We start from the raw sequence: 24,694 nt of genomic DNA on the forward strand, positions 1-24,694 counted from the left end.
CATGGGCACACAGTCCTGCCCAGCGGTAGAGCCAAGGCTAGCAGCCATTCCACAAGAGGGCTCCTCCTGCAAGGACGGGGCGAAAGCCCAGAAACAGGCAAAGACCCGCAGCTGAGCAAAGGTGCTTGCTGGTGCCCTCAGGACCGAGCATAACGTCATCCATGGGGGCGGGGCAAAGGCCAAGGCCACCAAGACTTGTGAATCGAGCACGTGATCACAGCCACTCCCATGAAGAGAAAATGCGGAGGCAGAGAAATGCAACACAAATGAACCAAGAGAAATCCCCAGAAAAGGACCTAAATGAATCAGATATAACCAAATTACCAGATGCGGAGTTTAAATAATGATTGTTAGGATGCTCAAAGATATTAGACCAACAATAGATGGTCATTATGAAAACCTAAATAAAGAGATAGCAAATATAAAAAAGGACATTGAAATAATAAAAAAGAATCAGTCAGAAATGACAAATATAATATCTGAAATAAAGAATACAATGGAAGGAATTAAAAGCAGGATGGATGAAGCAGAGAATCGAATCAGCGAGTTAGAGGACATGATAAATAAAGGCACAGAAGCAGAGCAGAAAAAATAAAAGAGACACAAAAAGTCTGAGGAAACTCTAAGAGAGCTCTGTGACAACATGAAGAGAAATAACATCCGCATCATAGGGGTTCCTGAAGAAGAAGAGAAAGAACAAGGGATAGAGACTTTGTTCAAACATATCATAGCTGAAAACTTCCCCCAATTAAGGCAGGAAAACATCTCACATGTTCAGGAAGCACAGAGAACTCCATTAAGGAGCAACCCAAAGAAATCAACACCAAGACACATCATAATTAAAATACCAAAGCTAAGTGATAAAGAGAAAATATTAAAAGCTGCTAGAGAAAAAAAGACTATCACCTACAAAGGAGTCCCCATAAGGATGACTTCTGACTTCTCAACAGAAACACTTGAGGCCAGAAGGGAATGGCAAGAAATATTCAAAGTAATGCAGAACAAGAGCCTACAACCAAGACTACTTTATCCAGTAAGGCTATTGTTTAAAATTGAAGGAGAAATAAAACACTTTACAGACAAAAAAAAACCCTCAAGAAATTCACTGCAACCAAACTAAGGCCGCAAGAAATGCTAAGGGACCTGTTGTAAACAGATCAAAGGAGAAAAAGAATATAGCAAAAGAGGAATACAGTTTTAGAGAATAAAATGGCAATAAACAATTACATATCAATAATAACCTTAAATGTAAATGATTAAATGATCCTATCAAAAGACATAGGGTAGCTGCATGGATAAGAAAACAGGACCCATACATACATATGCTGTCTACAAGAGACACACCTTAAATAAAAAAATGCACACAGACTGAAGATAAAAGGATGGAAAAAAATATTTCATGCAAATGGAAATGAAAAAAAAAGCTGGCATAGCAACACTTATATCAGACAAAATGGACTTTAAAACAAAGACCATAGTTAGAGATAAAGAAGGTCACTACATAATGATAAAGGGAGCAATCCAAAAGGAAGATATAACCATTATAAATATCTACGCACCTAATATAGGAGCACATAAATATATAAAGCAGACTTTGATGGACTTAAAGGGCAAGATTTCAATACCCCATTAACATCATTAGATAGATCCTCAAGAAAGAAAATTAACAAAGAAACAGCAGACTTAAAGGACATATTAGATCAACTCGATTTAATAGGTATCTTCAGAACCTTTCACCCTAAAACAACAGAATATACATTCTTTTCAAGTGCTCATGGTACATTCTCTAGAATAGACCACATGTTAGGGCATAAAAGTGGTCTCAACAAATTTAAAAAGATTGAAATCATATCGAGCACTTTCTCTGATCACAATGGCATTAAACTAGAAATCAACCACAACAGAAAAACTGAAAAACATTCAAACACTTGGAAACTAAATAGCATGTTAGGCCCTGGCCGGTTGGCTCAGTGGTAGAGCGTCGGCCTAGCGTGCGGAGGACCCGGGTTCGATTCCCGGCCAGGGCACACAGGAGAAGCGCCCATTTGCTTCTCCACCCCTCCGCCGCGCTTTCCTCTCTGTCTCTCTCTTCCCCTCCCACAGCTGAGGCTCCATTGGAGCAAAGATGGCCCGGGCGCTGGGGATGGCTCTGTGGCCTCTGCCCCAGGCGCTAGAGTGGCTCTGGTCGCAATATGGCGACGCCCAGGATGGGCAGAGCATCGCCCCCTGGTGGGCAGAGCGTCGCCCCCTGGTGGGCGTGCCGGGTGGATCCCGGTCGGGCGCATGCGGGAGTCTGTCTGACTGTCTCTCCCTGTTTCCAGCTTCAGAAAAAAAAAAAAAAAAAAAAATAGCATGTTATTAAATAATGAATGGGTTAACAATGAGATCAAAGAAGAAATTTAAAAATTCCTAGAAACAAATGGTAATGAGCATACATCAACTCAAAATTTATGGGACACAGCAAAAGCAGTCCTGAGAGGGAAGTTCATAGCATTACAGGCATATCTCAAGAAGCTAAAAAAAGCTCAAATAAACAACTTGACCCTACATCTAAAAGGACTAGAAAAAAAACAGCAAGTAAAGCCCAGAGGTAGTAGCAGGAAGGAAATAATAAAGATCAGAGCATAAATAAATGACATAGAGTCTAAAGAAACAATACAGAGGATCAATGAAACCAGGAGCTGGTTCTCTGAAAAGGTAAACAAGATTGATGAACCTTTAACCAGACTCACCAAAAAAAAAAAAAAAAAAAGAGAGAGAGGACTCAAATGAATAAAATTAGAAACGAGAGTGGAGAAATAACAACTGACACAACAGAAATACAAAACATTGTAAGAAAATACTAAGAAGAACTGAATGCCAAAAAACTAGACAACCTAGATGAAATGGACAAATTCCTTGAAACATATAATCTTCCAAAATCAATCTGGAAGAATCAGAAAACCTAAACAGACCAATTACAACAAATGAGATTGAAACAGCTATCAAAAAACTCCCAAAAAAAGAAAAGTCCTGGGCCTGATGGCTTCACAAGTGAATTCTACCAAATATTCAAAGAACTAACTCCTATCCTTCTCAAGCTATTTCAAAAAATTCAAGAGGAAGGAAGACTTCCAAACTCCTTTTATGAGGCGAGCATAATTCTGATTCCAAAACCAGGCAAAGACAACACAAAAAAAGAAAATTATAGGCCAATATCCCTGATGAATTTAGATGCAAAAATCCTCAAAAAATTATTAGCAAACTAGATCCAGCAATATATGAAAAAAATCATACACCATGATCAAGTGGGATTTATTCTTGGGAGGCAAGGCTGGTACAATATTCGCTAATCAATCAATGTGATTCATCACATAAACAAAAAGGAGAAAAACCACATGTTAATTTCAATAGATGCAGAAAAAGCATTTGATAAAATCCAGCACCCATTCATGATCAAAACTCTCAGCAAAGTGGGAATACAGGGAACATACCTCAGCATGATAAAGGCCATCTATGACAAACCCACAGCCAATATAATACTCAATGGGAAAAATTAAAAGCAATCCCCTTAAGATCAGGAACAAGGCAGGGGTGCCCCCTTTCACCACTCTTATTCAACATAGTTCTGGAAGTCCTAGCCACAGCAATCAGACAAGAAAAAGAAATAAGACAAGAAATCCAAATTGGAAAAGAAGAAGTAAGATAATCATGATTTGCAGGTGATATGATATTGTATATAGAAAATCCTAAAGTCTCAGTCAAAAAACTACTAGACCTGATAAATGAATTCAGCAAGGTGGCAGGATATAAAATCAATACTCAGAAATCAGAGGCATTTTTATACACTAACAATGAACTGTCAGAAAGAGAAATCAAGGAATCAATCCCCTTTACCATTTCAACCAAAAAAATAAAGTACCTAGGAATAAATTTAACCAGGGAGATTAAAGACTTGTACTTGGAAATTTATAAAACATTGATAAAAGAAATCAGGGAAGATACAAATAAGTGGAGGCATATACCGTGCTCATGGTTAGGAAGAATAAACATCATTAAAATGTCTATATTACCCAAAGCAATTTATAAATTAAATGCAATACCAATTAAAATACCAATGACTTACTTCAAAGATATAGAATACATATTCCAAAAATTTATATGGAACCAAAAGAGAACACGAATAGCCTCAGCAATCTTGAAAAGGAAGAATAAAGCAGGAGGTATCACACTTCTGGATATCAAGTTATATTATAAGGCCATTGTACTCAAAACAGCATGGTACTGGCTTAAGAACAGGCATATAGATCAATGGAACAGAACTGAGAACCCAGAAATAAACCCACACTTTTATCAACAACTGATATTTGACAAAGGAAGTATTAGCATACAATGGAGTAAAGACAGCCTCTTCAACAAATGGTGTTAGGAAAATTGGACAGCTACCTGCAAAAAAAATAAAACTAGACCACCAACTTACACCACTCACAAAAATAAACTCAAAATGGATAAAAGACTTAAATGTAAGCCGTGAAACCATAAGCATCTTAGAAGAAAACATAGGCAGTAAGCTCTCTGACATCTCTCGCAGCAATATATTTGCTGATTTGTCTCCACAGGCAAGTGAAATAAAAGACAGGATAAACAAATGGGACTTTATCAAACTAAAAAGCTTCTGCACAGCTAAAGACAATAAGAACAGATTAAAAAGACAAACTACACAATGGGAGAATATATTTGACAATGCATCTGATAAGGGGTTAATAACCAAAATTTATAAAGAACTTGTAAAACTTAATACCAGGAAGACAAACAATCCAATCCAATAATGGGAAAAAGAAATGAATAGACACTTCTCAAAAGAGGACACACAGATGGCCAATAGGCATATGAAAAAATGTTCAACATCACTAATGATTAGAGAAATGCAAATTAAAACCACAATGAGATATCACCTCACACCAGTCAGAATGGCGCTCATCAATAAAACAACACAGAATAAGTGCTGGCGAGGATATGGAGAAAAGGGAACCCTCCTGCACTGCTGGTGGGAATGCAGACTGGTTCAGCCACTGTGGAAAACAGTGTGGAGATTCCTGAAGAAATTAAAAATCGAACTGCCTTTTGACCCAGCTATACCACTGTTAGGAATATACCCCAAGAACACCATAGCACTGTTTGAAAAGAAGAAATGCACCCCCATGTTTATGGCAGCATTGTTCACAATAGCAAAGATCTGGAAACAGCCCCAAGTGTCCATCAGAGGACGAGTGGATTAAAAAGCTTTGGTATATATATATTATGGAATACTACTCAGCCATAAGAAATGATGACATCGGATCTTTTACAACAACATGGATGGGCCTTGATAACATTATACTGAGCGAAATAAGTAAATCAGAAAGAACTAAGAACTATATGATTCCATACATAGGTGGGACATAAAAATGAGACTCAGAGACATGGACAACAGTGTAGGGCAGGGGTCCCCAAATTTTTTACAAAGGGGGCCAGTTCACTGTCCCTCAGACCATTGGAGGGCCGGACTATAAAAAAAAACTATGAACAAATCCCTATGCATACTGCACATATCTTATTTTAAAGTAAAAAAATAAAACGGGAACAAATATAGTATTTAAAATAAAAAACAAGTAAATTTAAATCAACAAACTGACCAGTATTTCAATGGGAACTATGGGCCTGCTTTTGGCTAATGAGATGGTCAATGTCCAGTTCCATATTTGTCACTGCTAGCCGTAACAAGTGATATGACGCGCTTCCGGAGCCATGACCATGCATCCTGCGTCACCAGAAGTAGTACTGTACGTGAGCGACGCTGCACTTTGCGGCGCCACCACATACAGTACTCCAGGATGCGTCGCATCCTGTGCTCCTCTCACTGACCACCAATGAAAGAGGTGCCCCTTCCGGAAGTGTGGCGGGGGCTGGATAAATGGCCTCAGGGGGCCGCATGTGGCCTGTGGGCCGTAGTTTGGGGACCCCTGGTGTAGGGTTTACAGGGTAGGGGGAGGAGAGGGAGAGGGTTGGGGGAAAAAAAATGTTCATCAACAGGATAATCCTGTCAGTTGTAATTCCTCTGCTAAACCTGTTGAGAATTTGGAGCTAAAAGACAAAAAAGAGAAAAAGTGGAGTAATGAGGAGAGGAGGAAGGAGTGACCAGAGATTTCCTGGGACTGGGCATCGCCTTCCTCCAGAGGGGCAAGAATTTCAAACATTACAGAAGACAGCTGACAGAGCAGTGTGGGCAGGCCAGAGGGCGGGGCTGGGAGGTAGAAGGAGCATGTTGGGAGGGTGGGAGTGAGAAGGTAGAAATCCGGCATGCTGCATAACTTTGGGCGGCTTTAGCCCTGAGTGACCCTGCTGGCTCGACCTCCCACTGAACCAGCGCCTGCCTCCTTGAGAGGAGGGTGATCTGCATGCACCTGGATGCACCGGGATGGGAGTCAAATGAGCTGGGACCCTTGCACTTTTCTCATACTAATACTGTCTTCAGCAAATGGGACCTCTGAGAGATAGAACCCTAGTCTACTAGAGGGGACTTTATAGACTGCCCTGTACAACCCTGTCAAAGAAGTGCCTCAGGAGGAGCTCTCTGAAGCAATTTGTTAAAAGGCACCAAATGAGACAGCTTTAAGAATGGATCCAATAGCCCATAATTTTCAATTCTGTAATGAAGCATGAGAATTGCTTAACCATTCAAAGAGATCCATGGTTTAGAAGATGACTTATTTTTAAATAATTTTGTTCTATGTTTAGGATACTGTAAATATTTATTGGCCACAGTAAAAAAGTATTCCAACACAATCCCTTTGCCTATTTGTGTGTATATCTACTCATACATACTTGGGGTCCTCGGGTTATGATGGTCTCGACATATGACATTTTGAGTTCATGACACTCATTCCCATAAATACTTAAAAAAATTGAGACACAAGTGTTTTGGCTTACGCCATTAGCATCGTATTTATGAACTACATGGGCGAACTAGTTTGGAAGAGAAGTAGTCATCAATATTCCAGACTAGCGTGAAACAATTCTTTAAGAAGGTAGAGAGGCCTACAACAGATCCTGTTCCCTCTACATCAGCTGCTTCTCGAGATGAAACACCTGTAGTACAGGTAGAATCATCTCCAGCGTCTCCTGCATGTTCCTTAGGCAATCCTGATCCACCTGACCCAGTATCTCCAGCACCTTCTGCAGGTTCTCCTGCTTCTCCAGCTTCCTCCTCCCAATAGGTCACTCTCTCCCACCTTGCAATGCCCCTTCCAGTGTGCAAGCCAACCACAGGAAAAAAGGTAAGGAATATTTTTTTACACTCATTTTTTCTGTTACTACAGTACAGTGTACAGTACTGTATATCAATCCTTTTCCTTTTTCTGTGGCCTCATTGTGTTTTTATGTTCTAGATTGTGATTTTACAACTGTGTTAGGATGGGTAAGTGACCTAGGCTAGGGTGTATTCTGACTTACTCCATAATTTGGGTTATGTCTGTTGTAGGAATGGAACTGTGTTGTAACCCAAAGACTCGCCTGTACTTGTATTACATCTTAGTAAAACAACTTATTGTTTTAGAGTTTATATGGTGCTCTGGTGAATAAAGGCCTATAAGTGAGTACATACACTGGGGAAGACATGGAACAACCCCCAGGGCTTCCATCCCCATGGACCGCAGGGAGATGGGCAGAGGGCAGAGGCCACCTTGTTGATAAAGACCAGCACGTAGGTACCATACCTCCTCTGACAACTTCAGAAACGCCACATAGGTTTGCAGGACTTGTAACCTGGAGCGGATGCTTTGGCCAAGTATGTTTAATTCTTCCTCTAGCCATTTAGCTTTAGAGGAAAGTGATGCCACATCTTCAGGTTCAAATTCGTTTTTCTCTGTCATAAGTTTTGCCGCTGCTTCTAATTCATGGGATGTTTCCTATGACAGCAAAGCACAGAGGGTCAGAAGCTGACATGGGAATCATGAACATTCACATTTCACTACCTTCTGCACATCCATTACAATCATTAACTGAACTTGTACCAAGACTCTCCTCGACAAAACAAAGGCACAACGTGCAAAAAATAATTTTATAAAAAAGGTGTCTTAAAATGAAAACCATTTCAAGTTATCCTTTCACTCTGCCACCTACACTTCTTATTTAGAACATTCTGAATTCTGTGTTACAAACAGAAGAAAAGTTGTTCTGTATGAAAGGGGACGAAACAAAGTGGCAGAAATGTTTTAAATAATTTAAATAAAAATAATTATACACCAGAATTGTCTCTGAAATTAACAACAGCTCTCGCAAATTCTTAAATTAATTTTGTCATGTATAAGATGGCCAGTTTATAAAAATTGTTAACTCATTTTTTAACGTATAAAAGAAGACGTCAATTATGCAGTCGTATTTGAACTGCTATCTAGAAGGATTTTTAACCGAGTGTAGGGAAGTGCAACATCTGAGGTCTAAATAGCCTGAAGAGTTGGAGAACTTGACTTGGTTAGGGTTGTTCTTCTGTATTTTATTTTGACTGCAATTTCTGGCATGTGGAATCTAATCTAACCACTGATTACATGGATAAGTTGGTAGGCATTATATACACAATTGCCACTGAGAGCCATATACAACCACGCCAAGAATCAAACAAAAAAGAAAGAAAAATGCTTCCTTCTCATTTGCAGCAAGAAGGGACGGCTTCTGTACTTATATTTAATATGCTTCCCGAATACTCCATTGAATGGCAGTAATTATAATTCACGAGTGCTGCTTCCAGAGAGCGTTCAGGGAAGGAGGAAGCAAGGGAATTTCTCCCTTGTAATTTCTTCCTTAATTCTAAAAATCTTGGACTAAAAAATGAATTCAGATATACAGTCTACTTCAAAGATTTTTTATAATGAATTAAACACACCCCATTCAAAAATGGGTTTATCTGTGAGTTTTGGGGGGGGAGGCTTTTCTGCTGAGAACTGATGAGGAGACATGGCCACTTCCTGTTGGCGTTGGTGAGCCAGAGGTGACACTTGACTCACTTTCCTGAAAAGCTGCTGGGACACCTGGGACTCAGTGCAGGTTTGGAGCTGCCAGCAGGAATATTTGAACTTAAGTCCCAAGTGAAAGGGGTGAAAGAGAGTTAGAGAAGGTGCTAAGGAGAGGAGAGCAAGTTCTGTCTCTTAAGATTTAGCGTGCAAACAAGATTTGCTTCCTAGAATCTTGAATTAAGCTATGTTGCTTCTGGTCATTTTCTTTTGTAACTTACTATAGCAGAAAATCACAGTCTTATAAAAGCACGTTTCCTGCCCCCTCTGGCATCTCAAAAGGAGTTGCTAATATCTTTCAGGCCAGGAAAAGGGGCTATATGAGTGTTTAATACCAGGCTAGAATGTAAGTGCATATACATATAAATAACTCATACACACACATAAGAATATAAATTTTTAAGTAATTTGCCACAATATTAATTTAGAACTGCAACCCTTGGCCCTGGCCAGTGGGTTCAATGCATAGAGCCATTGACCCCACATATGGACGTCCTGAGCTCAATTCCTGGTCAGGTCACACAAGAGAAGCAACCATCTGCTTCTCTCCCCTTTCCTCTCCCTCTTCACTCTCTCTTCCCCTCTCACAGCCAGTGGCTCAATTGATTCAGGTGTTGGCCCCAGGTGCTGAGGATAGTTCAGTTAGTCCAAATATGCCAGCCTCAGGTGCTAAAAATAAGCTTCATTGATTCAAGTATCAGCCCCAAATGGAGGTTGCCATGTGGATCCCATTTGGGGTACATGCATGAGTCTGTCTCTTTATCTCCCCTCCTCCTTACTTAAAAAAAAAAAATTATAACCCTCAAGGGAACTAGTATAGCTACCGAATATAAAGAAATCATCTTTACAAAATCATAATCATAGTAATAATTCTTATTGTATATACCTTAGCTTGGATGTCTATTTCCAAATATTTATTCAAAACCTTCTCTGACTCAGAAAGGCTGGACCCGACATCCATTGCATTGGAAAGTACTGGACTGATTTCCTGAACTGACATTTCCACCTTTAGGAAAAAAAGAAAATATTGCAACGTTAGTAATATGCATTTGCATACATGTATGCCTATGCATGGAGAAGGGAAATATTGCTCTCTACATTCTCATTATACTTGAATCTATATCAATATTAATTTAAAAATGGTTTCAAATATTTTAGAATTTCATATTTAAATTAATAATGTTTTTCAAATGAGATAATACTACTGACCTACCAGTAGAGGCTACATGTTTTAAAATATTTCTTTTACTAACAGCAATGAGATAAAAGCAATCATCATAACTTCTACAAATTTTTCTGTAATATCTAGAAAGGATAATGCACTTGCCAACACATTAGCAGAGATGAGTTTATCTGGTTCATTAACTCACAATCACTCAGTGTAAGTTGAATGGGGCCCTATCTGCAGGTATATTTTGAAGTAGAGGTCTGCAGGGGTCTCCAAACTTTTTACACAGGGGGCCAGTTCACTGTCCCTCAGACCATTGGAGGGCTGCCAAATACAGTGATCCTCTCACTGACCACCAATGAAAGAGGTGCCCCTTCCAGAAGTGCAGTGGGGGCTGGATAAATGGCCTTAGGGGGCCGCATTGTGGCCCGTGGGCCATAGTTTGGGGACGCCTGGTAGAGCATGGGTATTCGATCACTTTATGGGTTGCTAGATTTAGGGCTGGGGGACCCTGGGGCAGCGTCAAACACTGTACATGTGACAATAAAACACAGGAACACAATTAGGCAATTTAATTGAATGTAAAAGACTATATTTGATTCTCAGTACATATGAATCAATGAATAAAGTGGCCTTTAAAGGTTTTATTCCAGCCAAGTCACTGCCTTCATCCTGGGCTCTTATTAGAGTCCACATACTTCTCAGGGTCAAACTGGTTCTAAATTGGCAGTGAGACAATAGCAACAGCTGTTTGAGGCCCTACAGTGTCTTCCACCACCACCAAATTAGCTTGACTGTCAAGCCCTAGGGAATGTGGTTCTACAGTTGCCACCATATTTGGAATCTCCCTGGACCCAGGCATCAGAACAAGGCTCAAATTTCCAGGTTTCTGGACCAATAACAGTTGTGGAGGCAATTTAAATAGAGACATGGTTATCTACTAACCTCTCCTGTGAAGTCCACGAATTCTACTTGTTTAAGTCAGGCATATAAATCCATTGTATCAAATGAAAACATCATGAAAAATTTGAGCCCCAAGCCATGCAATAAGATTCATTATCATTCATGTCACTGAGATATTACTAGTTTTTGCTATATATCCCACCTACAGATAAGTAATTTTTTATTTAGTCAAATAGTAGTTGCCTGGCTTTATTCCTTTTTGAAAATAGAAAATAAAATTCTTCCAAAATTCAAGCCATTCTGTTCACTCCACAAAGAGAATTTCTACCTGTGTGCTGGTATTCAGAATGGTAATGTTCATGGCACTGGTCTAGTTCAAGAAAATATGATATTGCAATTTACTCCTAGAATCCCCGAAACTCATCATTTTTTTGGTATCTACTTAATGTCTTCATGTTGTGTGGTTCCATGTTAACTAACACTTGTGCATATTGGAACAATGCAGAAAATCATGTAAATCAAGGACACCATCAAAATATGCACATTGTTCAACTAACACAGTTCCGCAGAGTATAAAGACTGCCTTTGTGGATATGTGTTCAGGGGTGAGTGGCAAGTAGGATTCCATGTACAGTTTTGGCAACCTGGGCAGGGATGGTTGATGAGCAAGAGTGAATTGCAACCTTACTCTGTTCAATTATAAAACCTAATGTAGCGCGTGAGAGAAGCCTTAGGGAGACACAGCCCTATTCTCCCCCGAGGCCCACATGCTGGAATCGCCACACCGTCTATCATCAGCTAACAGTAGCTTAAGAAGGACATGTTTTATGAAACCACCTTTCTTAGGTAGCCCTCCACAGAGGCTGCTAACTGTTGTTTCTTAAGAGCCAGTTCCTTGTGCGCTGAACACTGTGCCGTCAGATGATCCACTCTTCTCTGAATGCATCCCATCATCTCCTGGACGCCAGTCACCTGAGAGCTGAACAGAACGAGCCAGCTGTTAGTTCACATCACTCCCCAGACGGAAGTCCTGGGAACAGGGAGCATCTGAAAATAAATTTGCTCTTTCCTGAGAAGGATGAGTTGATAAAAGTCATCATGCTTTTTAGGCTTTAGGATAAGAGAAGTTAAGGAGTTATCGCCCTAGTACAGCAAAGAGCAAAACCCAATTATGTTCTTTTGTTTAAGTCAGTCAATCTGGAGGAAAAAGATGAGTTCTGGGTTTTACAACCAGGTTTAATCTTCTCCTCTCAAAGTTTACTTTTTAATATTTCTCCAAGATATTTTAAGAACCTTATGGCAGAAAGCACAGTGTGTTTGCCAAGAGTTTTCCTGGGGGTGTTATTTAAAAGCTTCATTTATCTCAAGAAGTTCTTTAAATAGAAATATGGATCAGCCAATTAACAAAACATTTACTAATCCAACAGGGTAAAATACTGATGTAACACTAAGGACCTTGTTCTCGATGATTATGAATGCTCGAGGCTGCATTCATTAGAAGAAAACCGAGTTATCACCAACAATTAGGAATCAAATATACTTGCTCATAAAAAAGGAACCAAGACTTGCATTGTCATTTTTCACCTGTACTGGCCTCATAAGAAATCAGAAAGTGACAGGAGAGCTCATAAAATATAAATGGCTTTAACACAACAAATGAATTTAGAATTGAGCCCAATTTGCTTCAGTCTAAAAATAGATCGGTAAGTTTCCTAATCATTTCCAACTCAGGCCTACTAGCAATGCAGGGCAAGGAAAGAACATTGCTCTCTTTAACTTTTCAGCCGATTCCTAAGATAGAGCCTTTCCTAGTAAGTAAGAAGTTGAAGTCTTCAATTTCCCATCAGTCATTTCCTTCAAATCCTAATAAAGATTAACATGATAACTCTTAAATTTAATCACCCAGAGATTTTAAAAAAATCTTGGAACAAGGAACAGATTTCAGTAGTTTTACCTCAAATAATTAATTTATGACTATGTAAAAATAAATTTAATTGGCAGTGAAATGAGGGCAAGATCCCAAAGGACTGAGAGGTAAAGTAACTTCACAGGAATGACGGTGAGGCTGCTGAAGATGTGTGAGTTTATCAGGCAGCTGAGAATCTAGTCAAACGAGCTTGGGGTTCAAGTGTGTGCTGTTCATATCACCTGAGTCCCAGAGAAGCTTTATTGGGGAGAACCTTATTGCAGACACATAATGTTCCACAAGCATTACACTTAAAACAATTAGATTTGTATTTTAACACCACAAAGACAGTGAAGAGTATAATAAAAGCACTCAGGAGAGTTTTAGATATAATTCTTATGATGCTTTTTTTTTTATTTAGAAATTTAATTTAATGGGGTGCCTGACCAGGCAGTGGTGCAGTAAATAGAGCATCGGACTGGGACACACAGGACCCAGGTTTGAAACCCCGAGGTCGCCAGCTTGAGCGCAGACTCATCTGGTTTGAGCAAAGCTTACCAGCTTGAGCTCAAGGTCACTGGCTTGAGCAAGAGGTCACTCAGTCTGCTGTAGCCCCCGGTCAAGGCACATATGAGAAAACAATCATTGAACAACTAAGGTGTCCCAACAAAGAACTGATGCTTCTCATCTCTCTCTCTCCCGTCCTGTCTGTCTGTCTCTATCTGTCCCTCTCACCGTCTCTGTCCCTGTCACACACACACAAAAAAATTTAATTGATCAATAAAAGTACATAGGTTTCAGGTTTACAGCTTTATATCTTATGATGCTTAAGTCCACAATGTTAATCATAGTTTAACTAGGTTTTAGACCTTGAGACATTATAAGCTAAAAAGCACTTAAAAGCCAATTGTCCTATATCTTATAGTTTCTGAGTTTTCTATAGGATATGCAAATCTGAAATGAGAAAGACAAATTCTTTTAAAAAAGCGAGTAAGTACTATGAAAAGCTGATCCAGAGAACACAGTTTGTGAAATAAATGGGTAAACATTTCTAAACACAATTATTGAGGACTTATTGTGACAGGTCATCATTTAATTTAATTCTCATAACTGCCTTATGATCTCAGTATGCTGTTCTCTCCATTTGGCAGATGAGCAAACTGAGGAACAGAATAATAGCTCAGTAACTCGCCCAGGTCACAATGAAGTGGTCGAGCTGGGATTTGAACCCATTTATCTGATCTCAGACCTCACACTCTTTACCACCTCCTAGTACCATTTCTGGGTCTGTACCACATGAGAGAGGTATGAGGGTATTGTTCCTTTAAAATTTCACTTTTCCCACAGTTGTGTGTTGATGGAAACGATTAGCCTGGCTGACACGCTCTTTTGAAATTGGCTGACATCTGTCTGTAGTTTTTTAAGTGGCCACTAGAGGGCCACGGCACCAGCACAAAGAAAGAAAACAAGAAAAAATGTGAGCATTCCTTCCATAAAAGTAACGAAGGCTCTTTAGCAACTCACACTTTCATTGTAGATGAAACACCACGGACCAAGTAGGATCTTTCTGTCTATGTCTTTGGAAGTACCATTCATTTTAGATTTTCAATGACCCAGGAGATTTGGTCTCATTATGTGGTGATTTGTGCCTTATCGTGTATATCAAATGCATTGTAAATGTTTTAAGGGAAAAGACAGCATTCTTTTTATTCAGATATTTCTGTAGCTCTAGCACCTGGCCTTGTAAGTAGCAGATTAATAAATGTTTTCAAATGAAATAAAATAGACTTTGACCAACACTTAGGGAAGAGAAGACAGATGTTAAGGAACAAGAATACTTGCACAGATAGTTACTATATAAAAACGTCACTAGTAAGTTTCCAAACAATAATGACTTTGACCACTTATAGAAGTTTTAGGCTATCCAAAGACTGCCCCAATTTTACGTTGATGGTTTATCATTTGTATTTAGGTGAGTGGGTACTTCCCTCCTTTTCTTAAAGCCGTAGATGGACAGACAGAATTTCCTTGCTTCCCTATGCATTATTGCCTGTCCACTAGGTGTTCTACTCTTACTTGTGGCTTAGACCCCTTCCTCATTATGAGAAATTCTCCATTGTCTGGCTTACCCTCGTCAACTCCTATTTCCCTTTCTCTGCATCCTCATTTAGACCCTCTCTGTCTGTTCTGGCATTCATCTCTTCCTCTCCCTGATTCCCAGGTGGGAATCTGAATAATCTGTCTGTCACACTCCTAACCCCAGTGCCACTCTCTCTCTATTCCTTCTTCGTGAAAACTTAATCTGCAGGTGACAGCCTGCCTTGCTTCCATCATTTTTAGTTTGGAACTTTGTATACTGATTCCACATTTTTCTTTTGAACATTCCAAACATTTTAAAACACGTGTAGAAGAAATATGGGCAATTTTCTCGGAGCCTGTAAAGCAGATGCTATGATCAAAGGATAAATATGACCTCACTCTGCCAGCGACTCTTCCAGGAACTGAAAATAAATCACTAGGTTTCCATCAGTCACCCAGAAATGAGTCTTATTATTTCACAATTATATTAAATAAATGATGAGATAAGAACTAAGAACAAAGGACAGAAACTTGTTGAAAGAAGTCTAAGGCTCTGTGGCTCTATAATTTCAGTGGAAATACTGAGTGATATTTTAGCTTTCTCTATAAGAATGTATTAAATGGTACCTATCTGTAGTGTGAGTATGAGGTTGGTTCATCAGGTTATTTCTGATGCTGACTTTTCCAAGCATCACAGATACTCAGAAATAACAGACTGGGAAGGTTTCTTCAGACACTTATTAGAAACTCCATTGTGGGAGCATTTTCTTCCTTGTTCATTGAGCCAGTAGAGAAAAGGGGGAAGAAAAACAATTGATCCCCCCAAAATTACAGAGACATATTGACTTCTGGCAAAAATAGACTGTTCAATTTGTTGTATGAAAGCAGTTTCCCTGTCTTTGCGTCTGTCATAAACGGGGGCTGGGGAAGGGAGCAAATCCCAATGTTAATGTGTTCTAATGATTCTTTCCGGAGAACACCAAGTTGCTTTCAAACCTTTCATAAATTACTATTGGCAGCCCATCTGGATTAGGAGCTGAACCAGATGGTAAGCACTTGACAGCTTATTCTATCTCATCAGAAGGAATCAGCTGACCATATTTTTCTTTTTGTCCATGGACAAATTATACTTTGAAAATGGAAACATATATATCTTCCTTATCATTAGCTTGCTGCTTCTTTTGACAGGAACCCGAACGGTGTCACTTCATGTTTGTAATCTTCTTCATTTTGGAGAAAACAACAGTTGTTCTCTAGTTTTCATAGCTATTTTGAAAGAGTGCCATTTGCACTGTAGAAGTGAAATGTATGTTTTAAAACTTTTTTGTCTCATTTGTTATACACAGTGAGAATTCTTCCCTACCAAGCAAAAATCACACACACACACACACACACACACACACACACACACACACCTTTAATATACACATAACAATGAAGAAGCAGAGGGTAGAAAGTGGGGCTAAAGTGACAGAGCCCCTGGGTTCTGGTGCAGATATGTGCAGAGATGGCCACAGGTCCCAGTGCTGTGTAGCCACAGAGACCTCCCTAAGGAAACATGGCTAGGAGTGTACCTGAAATAAGTAACAGCCTGAGGTTCTCTCTCCTCGTAAAAGGCGGGTGAAAATGCTGCAGCCAAGTGCTATTGGAGCAAGGAAATCAGATACAGCCAGGAGGTCAGGGACCAGCCCTCAATCCCCACTTGATTTTGTCAATGCGTCTCCGAGAGCTGCTGTATCTCATTAAGAGCTACTGTGATCCTGATCAAACAACAGAAGACTGATTCTACACTGGAGACCTTGTGAGTTCAGGTCGAAGTCATTGTAAAGCTGTTAAAGGTTAAAGGACAAAGAAGAAAAAACAAAACAAGGAAAATCAAGCCAAAAAACAAACACTTCCCATTCCAGATGAGAGTACAATCTAAAATTCAGAACACACAAGGAAAATACACCCTAAGTTTAAGACACTAAACAGTCAAGAGCTAAATGTACTTTATCTGAAATAAAAATAAGTAGAACAACCTGAAAATGACTTTACCATAAATGGGATCATCAGAGAAGTAAAGGAAAACCCAACACCCACAATAAAAGAACAAGAAACTCTGAAACCATAACACTCAGAAATAAAAACAAAATTGGATAGGATACAAATGATTTAGAAATCCTAAAGATGAAAAAATATAGCTATGAAACTAAAAAAATAAAAACAATCAATGAATAGAAACAAAGGGGAAATTAACAAAAGAGAAGGGATTCACTGAGACTGCAACGTGAAGTGCTACTGGAGTGATAAATACAGAAGAGTTCAGAGACCTGAATGGCGGACAGAGAGGCTCCAATGTTCTATTAGCTGGTAGAGGAGCAGAGAACAGAACACTGCAGAAAGTCAATATTTAAAGAGATAAGCGCTAAAAATTTTCCATGCTTGATGACATAAATCCTCAGATAAAAAGGACACAGCGAGAACCAAATACGCAAATGTTCTTATCTGAAATAATCTGGAAAATATAAAAATAGATGTTAACGTGCTTCCTTCCAAAAAGTTTTTCTTCTTGCAGTCCGGGCTGGCCCGTACCCACCCAAGTGAGTGCGATGCTGTACACACAGCATGGATCTGCCTTTGATTCTGTCTTGACTACTCCTCAAACACCTCTGCCTTCATAGGGGCTTAAAATACTTCGTGATGTGCTTGCACTTAAAATATTAAAACATTTCCTGATTTTCTGGACTCTTGAGGTGGTTTTCAGATTTGCGCTAGTAGAAACAGAACTGTGATGAGCATTTATTCATACATATGTCCACTCATCTCTGTCTCCTTTCCTTGTTCTTGCCTCCTGCAACCTCCAGTCTGAGACCACTCCTCCCGAGCCCCCCAGGCGGAGATTTCCATTCTGCCCCCGTCGCCGGCCTTCCTCTGTAGACCTGCCGTCCCAGATCTTCCTGTTCTGGGATCCTTGCTACTTCACATCACATCATCACCGTCATGAACAAATGAATTCATATCATAATGAGGGGCTCCTAGGGATTTTACAAAAACCCAATCCAGTCACTCCTAGATTTAATGAAAGGCGTGAATGTTGGGTGCCTTTCATGCTAAGCGTCGCAAAAACGATGAAAGCCTTGACAATGTTAACGGGCCCAGATTGCAGTTATGACATTTACTCAGCCTCTGAAAAGAAAAGAACAGCTTAATATAGCTGGGAAAATATTTGGAAAGTGGCTGAGTTAACACTGTCATAGGAACTCAACTTTGTAATTTCCTAAATTTCAGTATCTGACATTTACCATCTAAATACATGATCAAATCTTTTTTAAAATTTTTATAAAACAGCTATTTTAAGTCCTTAACTGCTGTGCAGAATTTCCATAAAAAACACTCATAAATGATTCTATTAGGCAAAGGAAATTTCTGTTTTTCTTTCTTTGTTTTGTCTTGGAAAAGGATGGGGATTGCTTTTGTTTGTTTTCCACTTAAGATCTTTAAAAATCTTTTTACTATGACAGAGGCTTTCCTTTGATGTCATATTGAGTCCCTTGACATTTCAAACCAAGTCCTCTAATATGTAAATATTAAGATGAAGAACATAAAAGAGGTTTCGCGCACAGTTTCAGCCCTACAGAGGGATGTCATAGTCTGATAAAGAAATGAGACTGTCACAAGTCAAACTAAGGAGTGAGTCAGAACACCACAGAATGAAAAGTGAAGAGTGAAACCGTGAGGCAGAGCTGACCAATACAAAGAAATCCAAAAGTATTGTGTGGTACATCCTGACTGTGTTCATCTTGGCTAGAGGACGTAGACCCTTCAGCCATATCAGATTATGAAATTCAACAGTGGCCCTCTCAAGTCTCACTCCTTCCTTTGTCTTATCCCGATCAGGAGCTTGGGAATGTCTCCCTCTTCTCTCAAGCAGGTGGCCCCAACACTCAATGTCCCCATGACTTCCTCATGCCCAGAGACAGTGCCTTGGTGAATTATCCCCTGACTGGCTGTTACTAAGGTTCTAGAGATTGAACGCCATACACACACACACACACACACACACACACACACATATATGTGTATATATATATATAGAGAGATATAGATATAGATATATAGATATATATGTATATACAGATAGATAGATTAGATATAGATATAGATAGGTTAGATATAGATATAGATATAGATGATATAGATATAGATAGGTTAGATATAGATATAGATGATATAGATATAGATAGGTTAGATATAGATATAAATACAGATACAGATATAGATATAGATATAGATATATAGATTTGACAGCCCTTAGAACCTGGTGCTGGCATGTCATGTTAGAGGCTTATATGTACATTCAATACAATTTTAAACAAATTGAAAGAATAACTTTTAGGGAAGGTGAAACTTGACTAGAAACTAGAAGATGGATGGAGTACATTAAAAGCACACTAGAATTAAAAAGATAAAAATAAGAAGGATCCATGTTCACTAAGTGGTCAGGCTCCTTGTTATGGATTAAAGTTGAATGAAAGGAGTAAACAGAACCAGAGATTCCTGACATAGCGGTTCACACCTGCACTCAAGGTCTCCACCTCGTACTACCCTGTGACAAGAGGCAGTACAAGTTACCGACCCTCTCTGTGCCCCAGTGTCCTCATCAGCAAAAAAAGGGACAATAATAACGGTAGTACTTCTATTACAGGGTGGTTTTGAGGGTTAAATTCATGATGTTAGAAACTACATAAGTGTTTGCCATTCTTGCTAATGACCATTTGGCCAGTCTGACTTCCACCGAACTCTTCGACCCTGGCTATGTCCTACTGCCCTTGCCACCCCGCCTCCAGCCACCCTTTCCTTTCCGGTTCACCTCTGTGGCTGCCCTGCCTGGCGTGCTCACCTCCCGGAATCCTTCCCCGACTACAAGGTCTAAAATGGTCCTCTCCCCACAGTCACTCTCCATCCCATTTCAGTTTTATATGTTTTCATAATACTCATTGCTATGTAAGAGCAGCCTATTTATCAATTTATTTGTTAGTCAACTGCTTCCTCCTACTAGAATATGAGCAGCACAAAGAGAGACACTTTGCCTCTCTTACCATTATGCTTGGGAGCACCTGATTTACAAAAGATGCTCAATAATACTTTTGGAATAAACAAATAGCCATGTTGTGTCTAAATTCATAATCATCCACAATATCAGCTAAGGGAAGTAGTGGTAACCACCATAAAAGAAAATCGTGGGAAGAGAATGCAAAGTGCTAATTAACTCCTAGTTTTATCTCTCTGTAGAATATGAATGTCTGAAGAATTAACATTAAGAAAGGAATAAGTGTTAGATCAAAACAATACTTACTTAAAGTTCTACCAAAGCCAAATATCCCGTCAGGATGAGGTTTTATATGCTTTGGAGACAAAAAGGAATTTAATGGAAAGTAACCTCACAAGGGGGTCTGATGAGAAATTCCTAACTCGGCGGCCACGGTGGAAGGTAGTCATGCCCCAGGCACAAAGCTCTTTAGCTAAAGGTTTATCTTTGTCTTAAGCAAAACCTGTCCATTGTTTCTGTGCTACTAGGTTAATACATCTTTGAGATGCCTCTTTTCAGACCCTTTCTAAAAATGTGAACCAGCCTTTCAGGCTCCTGTTTTCAGACATAACCTGCTCAAGAGAGCACATACTCTTAATTAATCTGTTATCCAATGCCTGCCTTGCTTTCTCTGACATTCATGTAATCTTATGTTCCCTCCTTAATTCCCAATGCATAAAATAAACTACAAACTTTTATTTGCAGGAACATTTGAGATCTTATTCTCTGGCATATGTCATCAGTTTGGCTCAAATAAATTGTTCTAAAATTCTCCACAGGTTTGAACATCTCTTACATTGACGGCTTAAATCCACCCCAACAAATGAGGATGAAAAATAGTATAGTCTTTTCTGTAGGGATAGAAATTGAGTCAATATAGAAGCAAATTTACTTGTAAATCTCAAGTTAATTTTAGTAAACAGAAAAATGCAAGTGCATACTTTACAACACGGCCTGGTTTGGCTGGGTGTTTGCATGTCTTGGCATTCTGAAGTGGCAGCTACCACTGACCAGCCAAAATGTCCCTCACTTTTGTCTAATTATGGAAAACATCACCTTCAAACAAGGGCCCTGTAGTTCCAGTCACTACAGCTTTCTGTGGCTTAGTATTATACATGCAGACTCCTGCTTGGTAACAGGCCACCTACGGTCCTAGCCTTAGATTCAGTGTTAAAAGGTGATGCCACGCTAGGCCTAGGAAGAGCTGAGAAGGCCAGAGGCCAGCAGCTTTCAGCTTCATGGGAAATCTAAGTTTGACCGCCATCACTTACTATTATAGGTAACTTACATGATAGCTAAGTGCAAATGAATGCACGACAATACCTTTCAAATTAAAATGTATTTAGGTTGTGGCAGATACACTCTGTCAAATAAAAAATGATTTAGACTCAGAATTATCGCCAGATTATAGGGAGAAAATAGAAAAGGCAAAGAAATATTTAAGTAAGCATTATTTATGTTGTGAGGCTGCTCCAACTTCAAAGGTGTTTGATTCCATTATAGGAAAACAGTATGGACCTGTTTCTAATAAGGTAGTAATTACAGAACAATCATGACAAAGGTCTCAGATTTACTGAGAAGCTTAACCTCAAATAAATGTGAACTTCTGAAGTCCTATGTTTTTAATTAACAGAAAAAGAATCAGATCTAAGGGTGTAAAGCCAGTATCCATGGCCACCAACACAGCCTCCTGGCCCATGCAGGTTCGCATTAGATTCAGACAGATGGTTATGAAACAATGGAAACTGGTGGGCCATCATCTTTAATCCTAGCTTGCACCTGGCGGGCAAGTAAAAACACACACTGGGCTCCAAAACCCACTCATTCAGTGCTCACAAAGCTACTGACTTATCCGAGTTTCCTAGAATCAAAGGTTTCTAGCTCACCAGACTTACTCACCTCTGTTCCCCATTTCCTTCCTTCTCTCTGCACAAACTCTGCACAAACTGGCTTCTTTCTCAGCACTCCATCATCTTGACTGCTTCTCCTGGCCTCCTTCACGTGGCTTTTCCCTGCTCTCCTCTCTAATGCTAATCCCAGGAACCGAGAGAGAGCAAGCTCCCAGTCTGCCCCACTTTATAGTGTAGAAATCCAAACCTTTAATCCAATATACAAATAGGGAAGTCTCTAATACAAAGTCTCTTGGAACTACTATAGAAGCTCATATATCTAGGACATTGACAGAAACCATACTATGAATTATTTTTTAAATGCAGTTACCTAACCACTAATTAAAATGTCTTGAAATGGTCCCTAACAACTGTTCTTTCTTTCTTTCTTTCTTTCTTTCTTTCTTTCTTTCTTTCTTTCTTTCTTTCTTTCTTTCTTTTTTTTTTTTGGCTCAATCTGTAGCCTGAAGACTAGAACTACAGATGCCTCTCTAAAAAACCATGTATGTATATATAAATTAAGACTAGAAAGAGCAAAAATAGAGGGGGAAATGAGACTGGCTAAGTAGATAAACATGATCAAAACAGCCACTAAACCCTGAAAATAGAATGCAATATAATATAAGAGCACTTCTCTTATGTTTAAATATTGAAAATAAAGTATTACTGATTAGGAAAAACAGGATAAAGTTTAGCAGTAATAAATTATGACCAGCTTTCCAGCTACAGGAGTTAAGCACCAAACTGAAGAGAGAACTTTGATTTCTGGGCAAGAAGCAGAGACTGGATTTACCTTCATGCCTTAAATGACTAGAAAATAAACAAAACGTGAAACAATGGTTCTCAGACAGTGAGCAACAAGAGAGGAGCTTCCAGATACATCAGTTTATTGCCTCAAAGATAATTTCCAGGTCAGAGCTCTGGGAGGTAGAACCCAGACATATTACTGACTTGAAGGGACAGAGATCAGACTTCTGGAAGGGCAAGGCACCTAGAATATTTGGGGCATTGTGCTAAAGACAGGTCTCCAGAAGTCTGGGGACGAGGCTGTGGCTACCTCCTGCCACCCACGTGTGACAGGAAACTGCCCAGCGCCAGGGAAGGCACTGCTAGCAAAAAGTAGCCTGAACAGAGAAGTAACAGCTGTCTGTGCGTGGAGACCCACTTCCACACCTGACCTGGGTCCATTCCCCAATCACAACTGGAGATCTCACCACTTAATCCAGCTATCACAAGACTTAGGATTCAGATCAATGTCCAGCATGTACCCTGAGTGCAGGCACAAGTGTCTGTGCCACCCCGTAGGGTATCGTTGTATTTCTACATTCTGGAAGACTTCACCTTTAGCAGGGGAGGGGAAGGAAGGAGCTCTTATGTCACATCTTGGGGCACGACACGTGCACACTGGGTCTCCTGGATCCAAGTGTACACTTGACTTGATGTATGTGATGTGGAGCTAACATATAGAAACTTGACTGTAGTAAAACTATTGTGATAGCTATAGTTGGTATCGTTAGCTTTTCAAAAGGGAGAATCATTTGCCTTTCTCACAACCTCAGCTTTTTGGCTACTGCTGGAAGACCTTGGACCATTTCTGTTCTTGGCTTTGTATGATCCCATAGCAACCATCACCAACCTCCGTTAAAGATCTCTGTTGTGATTTACACTGTCTTCTGGAAAGAAAATTCCCTTAATTGAAACTTATCAAAGCAACATTTTAAACACTTCTAACATAGAGCAGACCAAAAAGAAAAATAGAATAATTTTACCACATTCCACCTATTTCATTGTTCCTCAAATGGAGTGTTTTTGAGTTTCAAGGAGATTATGGATTGGAAGATAAAAAACAACAACAACAACAACAAAAAACTGGATTTAAGTCATTGGCACAAATCTTTTTGCCTCTCTGTCAATATGTAAGCCCTGCTTTCATTTCTTCCTCATCAATATCTATACCATCATCTGCTCTACCATCTCTCTTTTGTCTTCCAATCCCTGATCTTTCTCATACTTCTCTTTTCATTTCCTCTCTTTCTCAAGTTCCTTCTCTCTCTCGATTCCCACTCAAATCTAGACTCACTTTGACACACTCACCAAATGTGCTCATAAAAACGACCAGCTCTAGCATACTGGTAAAGAGCATGGGGTATACTGCCCATCAATTTGGATTGAAATTCTGGATCTGCCACTATCCGGCTGTGTGACCTTTTAGCAGTTACTTAACCTCTCTGTGTCTCAGTTACTTGTAAGAGTGAAACATTAATAGTATGTGCCTTGTAGAGTTGCTGTGAGGTTTAATGAGATAATATTCCTAAAGCACAGTGCCTGGTACGTGGTGGGCTCTCAATAAAAGTGAGCCATTATTATTAACAAGGTCAACTTTTATTTGGGGTTTTTGTTTGCTGAGCCACAAAAATCACTGATGAAAGAGAATTCTGGTACTGTATTTTTTTCTAGAGAAGTAAAAAAATAAACAAGGTAGATTCTAGGCTCATGAATACATAGAGAAGAAACCCCATGGAGAATATGAAAAGCACTGAGAACCGAAGCTCCGTTTCTCCTTCTGTCCTTCCCCTCTCCCCTCTTCAGAAACTCATAGGAAGAAAGCTTAAGCATCTTCAGGTCCTCAGGCTCAGAATATGGCCTCACTTC

General features: G+C 39.5%; 1 protein-coding gene across 3 annotated transcripts in view; it reads right to left on the reverse strand.

Annotated features, from left to right (window-relative positions):
• The window catches only part of CCDC141 (coiled-coil domain containing 141), a 242,337-nt gene that overhangs the window by 72,773 nt on the left and 144,870 nt on the right, over nt 1–24,694 (reverse strand). For all 3 annotated transcript variants that reach the window (XM_066345145.1, XM_066345143.1, XM_066345142.1), the window contains exons 9-11: nt 11,935–12,076; nt 9,913–10,032; nt 7,734–7,925 (exon numbers count right to left, since the gene is read on the reverse strand). In XM_066345145.1, coding sequence (XP_066201242.1) covers nt 7,734–7,925; nt 9,913–10,032; nt 11,935–12,076 — 454 coding nt within the window. The remainder of the gene's footprint in view (nt 1–7,733; nt 7,926–9,912; nt 10,033–11,934; nt 12,077–24,694) is intronic.

This window comes from Saccopteryx leptura, chromosome 7, assembly GCF_036850995.1.
Source record: "Saccopteryx leptura isolate mSacLep1 chromosome 7, mSacLep1_pri_phased_curated, whole genome shotgun sequence".
In the NCBI taxonomy this organism is placed as follows: Eukaryota; Metazoa; Chordata; class Mammalia; order Chiroptera; family Emballonuridae; genus Saccopteryx; species Saccopteryx leptura.